Below are 6,904 nucleotides of genomic sequence, written 5' to 3'. Positions count from 1 at the left end.
ATTTCATATCACAGGTATGATTTATTTCATATTCTAATATTTATTCAGCTCTGGTTATCAGCCAGGCTTTATCTTGGGCATTATGACCCGTCCGGTGGTAAACCGCCAGCACAACTTTTTCTATGCAGATATCAGAATCGCATCATAGTGTAATCAAACACAACAAATATCATGACGGATCAACAAAGTCATGCATCAGTACCACAGAGCGAAGTATTTCAACTAGCGTATTACAAGGCGCTTTGAGGCCCAAAATAATAATTTTTTTCACAGCACAAAGTCTGATAATAACCAGACTGCCGGATCAAGATTCATCACCGGCTTGACGTAATGTTGATGGATCTTCAGGCATCGGTTCAGCCTCCTCCTCTCCACCCAGTGGCTGGAAGTCAATGGTGGTCCAGTCAATCCGGGTTAAAGCTTGAAAGACAGCCTCTTCACTTATAAGATTCGACGGTTCAACGTCAGGAGCATAAGTGTGCTTACGAATTGGCGGAATAAGATTCTGCACTTCCTTCACAGCCGTGTCAACTCGATGGTTGTTGGCATCATAGAAAGACCGATGCGAAGTCAAATTCACCTCTTCAGCCAACTGACTTGCTACTGGACGCATCTCCTTGGTCAAAGCCTTCAGGGCATCGTTATCAAATGCTGCTCCGTTTTCTTGTTCGTCCGGATAACCCTTGGCGATGTCAACTGGGTCCAGGTCAGCTATCCATGATTTGGCACGAGTCAGTGCTAGTAAAGCGCCCGCTGTGGCAGCCGATCGCTTCACCTCCTCTATCTGAGCAGGAGTCATTGAGAGCCTGACCAAGGTATCCTTGACCAAGGTGGGTGCCGGTTTGTTGTATGAAGCTGCAGAGATGTCTCGTTGTGCACCCATATACAGTTGCTCAATCAATGTGTACGCAGCCTTCAACTTCATCCGTATATCTGTGCCTAGATGAGCAATGCGATTTCCTGCGACGGTTTAAGAACTTAATATTAAACCGGCAAAGTTGAAAATACTTCAGAGGAGGCTATTATAAAGTACTTACCAAAAACAGCAGTTGTCATGGCGTTCACTTGACGTTTCAGCCCAGTCAGCTCTTCCTCAACCGGTTTAAGGGCCGTTTCGGCGTCTTCAGCCCGCTTCAACAGAGCAGCCCTTTCAGTCTCCCAATTGGTGTGTTCAATTTTGAAGCCCTCTTTCAGTTGTTCCATGGTTGTCAAAGCGCCCTTTAGCTCCTCTTTGGCTTTCGAGGTCTCTTCTTGCTGGAATTTAATATTTTCTTGAAGATTGGCGAGTTGAGACTCTTTGGTCTTTATATCAGCCTACAAAGCGAGATGCTAAAGCGGTTAACATTTTTACAAGTACCAAGTACATAACAAGTTATACACTTGGCACTTGGGGGCTAATGCGGATTGCTTCTTAGACCGGATATTTGAAAGTCCCAAGGTTCAATACAAGTATTCAACTTGGCACTTGGGGGCTAATGCCTAATTGATCTGTTAAAGTACAAGCTGAAGGCAATGGATAAGATAAAGTGTTAAATAGAAAGTCCCAGTTCATCTTATTAAGATAAACCGGCCCTTGGGGGCTACTATGGAATGGACATGCATTGCAAGCTAAATTGAAGTGTTTTGAAGATTACCTCATAGCGCTCTTTCATTAAATTCACCAAACCGGCCTCATAATCCCGGCTTGTGAAGAGGCGGTTTAAAAATCCGGAATGAAGTTCCTCGGCGCTCAGATCAACAAAGCTGGACAAGTCTGTCTTTCCTTTGCCCTTGCCCATAGCTGCAAATTCCTCCTTGGCAGTATGCTTTGATAGAGCAACTGGATTGCCAGGGGCAGTGAAACCATGACCAGTGATAACAACATCATCATCACCACCTTTTGAGGGGGTGGCGGATTGACAGTATCTCTGGCCGGGCTTGGCACGTTGTTGCCCTTGGCTGGGCTTGGAGGATCAGCATGCAGGCTGGGCGGATTGACTTCTGGAGCTTCAACATATGTATCCTGACTTGGAGGTACAGGATCATCAATGGCAATGTCAGCTTCTTTATCAGCACCTTCTGAAATTCTGTCTGTATCAACTTCTTCAGTTGGGACAGTGGTCTTTGGCTTCTTGCTTAGATGAGCTTTGGCACTGTGATATTAACACAAGAGGTTAGTTTGGTAAACCGGTGTAATAAGACAAAGTTAAAGACAACATCCTTACCCAGGGACGGTCTTAAGAGGAGGCATCTGGGTGGTGGATGAACCGCCAGATGAATAATGGGAAGACACCTGGTAATTTGAGTCAGACGGACTAAGAGGGTCACGGAAGCAACCCTTCAAGGGGTAAAGACTTTCGGGGGAGCAAGAAACCTCTGGACAACGCTTCCGGTTTGGAGTATCCGGTAAACCGGAAGAAGTGACCTGTTGGCCGCTGTATCGGGTTGTGCGACGACCTTCATGTTACTGTGTCTTCAAAGAAAATTGTGGATCCAAATGAGCAAGAGGGTGAGAATATTTTACTTTCCGAACTGTACGACGAAGTCTTTGAACCGGCACATGTTCTGAATCGCAAGAAAGGATGATTACCTCAACATGGTCCGCACGTCTGGCTTCCGTATCATCCTGGTAATAATCATTGTCAAGAAGATGTACAAAAAATGAGCCAAGGGAGTCAAGTTCTACCTCGTTCTCCGATTCATTTACATCCTCAGGCGGATCAGAAGACTCGCCAATTTTCTTCTTGCCCGCCTTCTTTACAGCTTTAGTCTTTTGGTGTTGAGTCCTCACCGGTTTGTCTGAAGGTTTTTTCTTCCAGAAAGAGTTGTTGGACTGTAAACAAATAAGCAAAGGATTATTAGACTGAAGTTAAAACAGAAACGGTTCAATAAGGGTGGAAAGGGATAAAAATCTTACTTAACGTGGTTTGTTGGAAGTACAGAAAGGAGCCAATCCGGTCTTGCTGCACTGAGCAATCGGTTCGTCCAACATTTTCTTTACCGCTTTAGTAACTTCCTCGTCAGTCTTTTCTATTTCATTGGACCACAGAGGGTCTTTTATATCTCCGGTACATTTATACATCAAACTGGAGCGACGGCTTAAGGGAAGGATACCCCATGAAACCCAACATCGAGCAAGGTCGATGCCGGTTAAACCGTTCGCTAGGAGGGCCCGGAGCTTAATGATTTGCGGAGCATAAGCTTGCCGCTCTTTAGCGGTGAGCCTTGGAGGCAGTGGATGATTGTTGCTAAGCTGTTCAGCACGATAGCCCGGCAAAGGGTTCTCTTCAGCAGGGGCAGTGTTCACACAGTAAAACCAGGTATTATTCAGTCTTTTGGATGGCTGTGGTGTTTTGCATGAGGAAAGTCAATTTCTTTCCTTTTTTGAATTGATACGCCGCCCAGTTCAGTATTGGGACCGTCAGAGAATTCGGTCCGGCGGTTTAAGTGGAAAAAATCTCCGAAAAGCTCCACGGTTGGCTCCTCTTGAAGATAAACATCGCAGAATACTTGAAAGTTGCATATGTTTGACACAGAGTTTGGTCCAATATCCTGAGGATGAAGTTGAAAGCTAGCGAGCACATCCCGGAAAAACTTTGAACCGGGCGGGCTAAAGCCCCGGTCCAGATGCTGCATGAACACAATCACTTCTCCGGGTTGAGGTGTTGGAGGACATTCAGGGCCAGGAACTCACCAATGGAGAACATCTTTCTTGGCCAAAGCACCGGTTAAGACATACCCATTAAGCTGTGTCTCAGTGATCCGGGGCGGAACCCAGTTGCACGCGGCGAATTGCTTTGACATATTCAAAAGCAAACTGAAAATAAGGTACAAAAGACGGTTTACGATTCAAAGTTGATGTTTATCAATTAGAGTTAAAACGGGAAATAAGCATGTTAAACCAGCTATGGCTACACAAGTTGGACGGCGGTTTAAGTGAGGGCTAATGGTATCAGGCAGATTATGATTCTCGATGAGTTAAACCTCTTATGAGGGAAGCAACAGAGCTGAAAATTTGCTAAGTGTTGCATACACTACTAGAAAAACCCCTACTAATGGCGCACCTAATATGGCCATTAATGGCGCATCTGTGGTGCGCCATTAACAGCACGCCATTAGTAATTTTTACTAATGGCGCACCACCTGGTGCGCCATTAGTATCTGGTATACTAATGGCGCACCGCGGGTGCGCCATTAGTATAGGCCAGCGTGCGCCATTAGTATGCCTCCCAGGGGCCATGTATACCCAGGTGCTTTGGCATACTAATGGCGCACCACCACTGGATGCGCCATTAGTAACCGCGGCATACTAATGGCGCACTACCCAGTGATGCGCCATTAGTATGCACTGTCATACTAATGGCGCACTGTCCTGTGATGCGCCATTAGTATGAATATTAGGTTTTTTTTATCTTTTTATTTTCTGTTTTTTGCACAGGTTACAAAATGTATAGTTTGACAAAATATAGACAGCACACATCAACAACAGATTCATCGAATACAATAGAAGATTAGTCTTTGAATACAATTCATCATATTAGTCTCCGAATACAATTCATCATATTAGTCTTCGAATTAAAAAGACCGAACAAAGATAGAACATTATATTACAAGTCTCGAGACCGCGAGTAGCGAGTTTGTCTTCACATTACAAGTCGATATCGATCATCTAAACTACCATCACATAGAAGAGAGCTGCGGTCATCACGATGAGCATCATCACGATGAAACTCGTCTTCATCCGGTTCCTCCAACGCTCCCTCCCCTCTCCCGCTAGATAGCGGGCGTATCTAGATTCGGCCTCGGCCCTAGTGGTGTACCCTTTGTAACTGTTACCGCTGAATCGGTGAACCTGTCTCCGACACTCCTCCCAGTCATCGTAGACTCCGGGAACCTTACCCTTGTACACGACATACGTCGGCATCGCTATGCACTAGCCAAACGAAATGTTAGTACCAATTCACAGACAATACATAAGCAATATATAATTATGCAACAGAACGATCGGAAGAGAAAAGCAAGACATTAATAGCATCGATTACATCTAAGTTGAACGACTCTCGAAACCAAAGAGACATACTACAAGTTCATTAAAGTTTAATTACAACATGAGCCAATCGATGTTTCAGAACTAGACAACTCGACTCAAGGGACCGGAGCGTGGATGAAGCCGCCGTCTATCATGGGAGTCATGAAAGAACGGGCGTTGTCATCCTGCATTTGTAGCATTGTGTCGATGTCACTGTTGGACGGTTGATTTCTGAGGTAGAACTGCCCCGAGGTACGAAGGACATCTTGATGGATGATTTCCGCAAACTCCGACTGGATGCGAAAGAATTCTTGTCGGAGGTCCGCGTCCTGGATTGCCGACACGCTCGCGGCCCAATCTTTGAGTTTACTCGGTAGCAGAAGTTGATGATGGTCCCGTACGATCGCCCGCATGTGATGGATGGCGTAGTAGGCACCCTTCTGACCGCCAGACGGCTGCTTGACGCAGCAGAACGTCGTATTGTGGGAGAACACGTGCTTGCCGTACTTACGAATAGGCCTGGTGAAGGTGCCTCCAGATTGGGCGTAGCCGGGGAGAACATCATCAAGAACCTTCTTGACATTTGTGTAGTCTACGTTCGACTGACGGTCCGGGTCGAAATACGTGGCCATGGAATATTTGGGGCTTAGGAGGATGAGCGTGCAACGTGTGTCACTGCAGAAAACACGGAATGTTAAAAGAAACGAAATGTAAGAATTCATATGTTACGGGCCGGTTGAGGGGAGGACTTACTCGGGAAAGTAAGGCACGAGGAAGTTATCCTTATCTTGGTTTGCCAGAATGACGCCTTCGAGGTAAGAACTCGCGACTTGCCGGTCCCCAGCGCTGCCCAAGATCTTGGCACGCATGTAGAAGGGGTCGACTATCACGATGTCCGGGGTCTTGTCGCGAATGATCCGCATCTCCATACTCAGCGAAAATAGCCGAACGAAGGTGTAGTGCAGTAGATGAAGGTTCAACATAGCGTGGATGTCATCAAAACGCAGGACGATCGTACGCCCGATGGAGTTATCCACAAAGCCCTTGCCCTCTGGCACCTTGGCCGCGAAAACCGGGTATGCCACATCCTTCTCCCTGAGACGCCGCTTCTCCAAAGCAAGAACACTGTCATGCAGACTCCGCATAGCACCGGTTGCAGCATTGAGCATATTTGTCGGTAGCATCGCCCTACCCGCCACATGCACCCTCCTCGAGATATCCTGCGGTGAAGGTGGCCCGTCCTGAGCACGGATCGTACTCGGTGCCGGCTGGCTCGCACCCTTCTTAGTCTTTCTTTTGCGTGCCTTCTTCTTCTCCTGTAATGGGACCGAGTTCTGCTTACAGACCGCCTTCTTGAGTGTGTTGGGGCTGATAATATTTCGCACCTCGCCTATCTGAGGCTCGGTGAAGTCGGCAGCTGGAGGCGTCTCCTGAGAGCTGAACGCCAGACGGCGCCTGTTGCAACTTGGCTTCTCCGCGGTACGAGCTAGATCGCACACGTCTTTTGTTGGGTTTGGTTCTTGAGAAGGAGGCCCCATGAAGTCGCCATCGTACCCATGCTCGGCAAAGTACTGATCGACGTTGCCAAATGTATCATCGTCGTCGTCGTCGTCGTTCTGATCCTGTGCCATATGCATGTTTGGATCCAGTGGCATAGGGATGTCCGGCACCGTTACGGCGGTCTTGCCATGGGGCCGACTTGGCGCCGGCACGACTGGCGGTGTTGTCTTTGGGGTGGTGTCCCCCGCCCCCAAACGAATCTGGCTCTTCGGCCAAAGCAGGGGCCAGCTCAGGCAGGCGCTGAGGGTCATCACGTCTTCATCATCGGCCCCGACGGGTCGAATCGGAGGTAACAAGTCGTCGCAGCCTGGCAGCACCCGAACCAGTTGAACCCTA

At 47.6% G+C, this 6,904-nt stretch overlaps 1 protein-coding gene and 1 long non-coding RNA gene across 2 annotated transcripts; both read right to left on the bottom strand.

Moving 5' to 3' along the window:
• Window positions 1–1,044: 1,044 nt before the first annotated feature.
• On the bottom strand, window positions 1,045–2,430 carry LOC119335972. The gene is made up of 3 exons (XM_037608013.1): window positions 2,205–2,430; window positions 1,635–2,132; window positions 1,045–1,314 (listed from the first exon to the last, which is right to left on the bottom strand). The coding sequence occupies exons 1-2, from the start codon at window positions 2,228–2,230 to the stop codon at window positions 1,730–1,732; spliced, it is 429 nt and encodes a 142-aa protein (XP_037463910.1). The 5' UTR covers window positions 2,231–2,430; the 3' UTR covers window positions 1,045–1,314; window positions 1,635–1,729.
• An 88-nt stretch (window positions 2,431–2,518) lies between these two features.
• LOC119336616 lies at window positions 2,519–3,365 on the bottom strand. The gene is made up of 3 exons (XR_005162676.1): window positions 2,897–3,365; window positions 2,666–2,812; window positions 2,519–2,605 (listed from the first exon to the last, which is right to left on the bottom strand). It is a non-coding gene; the product is annotated as an uncharacterized LOC119336616 (long non-coding RNA).
• Window positions 3,366–6,904: the final 3,539 nt, after the last annotated feature.

Source organism: Triticum dicoccoides, chromosome 7B, assembly GCF_002162155.2.
Source record: "Triticum dicoccoides isolate Atlit2015 ecotype Zavitan chromosome 7B, WEW_v2.0, whole genome shotgun sequence".
In the NCBI taxonomy this organism is placed as follows: Eukaryota; Viridiplantae; Streptophyta; class Magnoliopsida; order Poales; family Poaceae; genus Triticum; species Triticum dicoccoides.
Note: the sequence above shows the minus strand (reverse complement) of the source record. Positions and strands in the feature narration are given on the sequence as shown.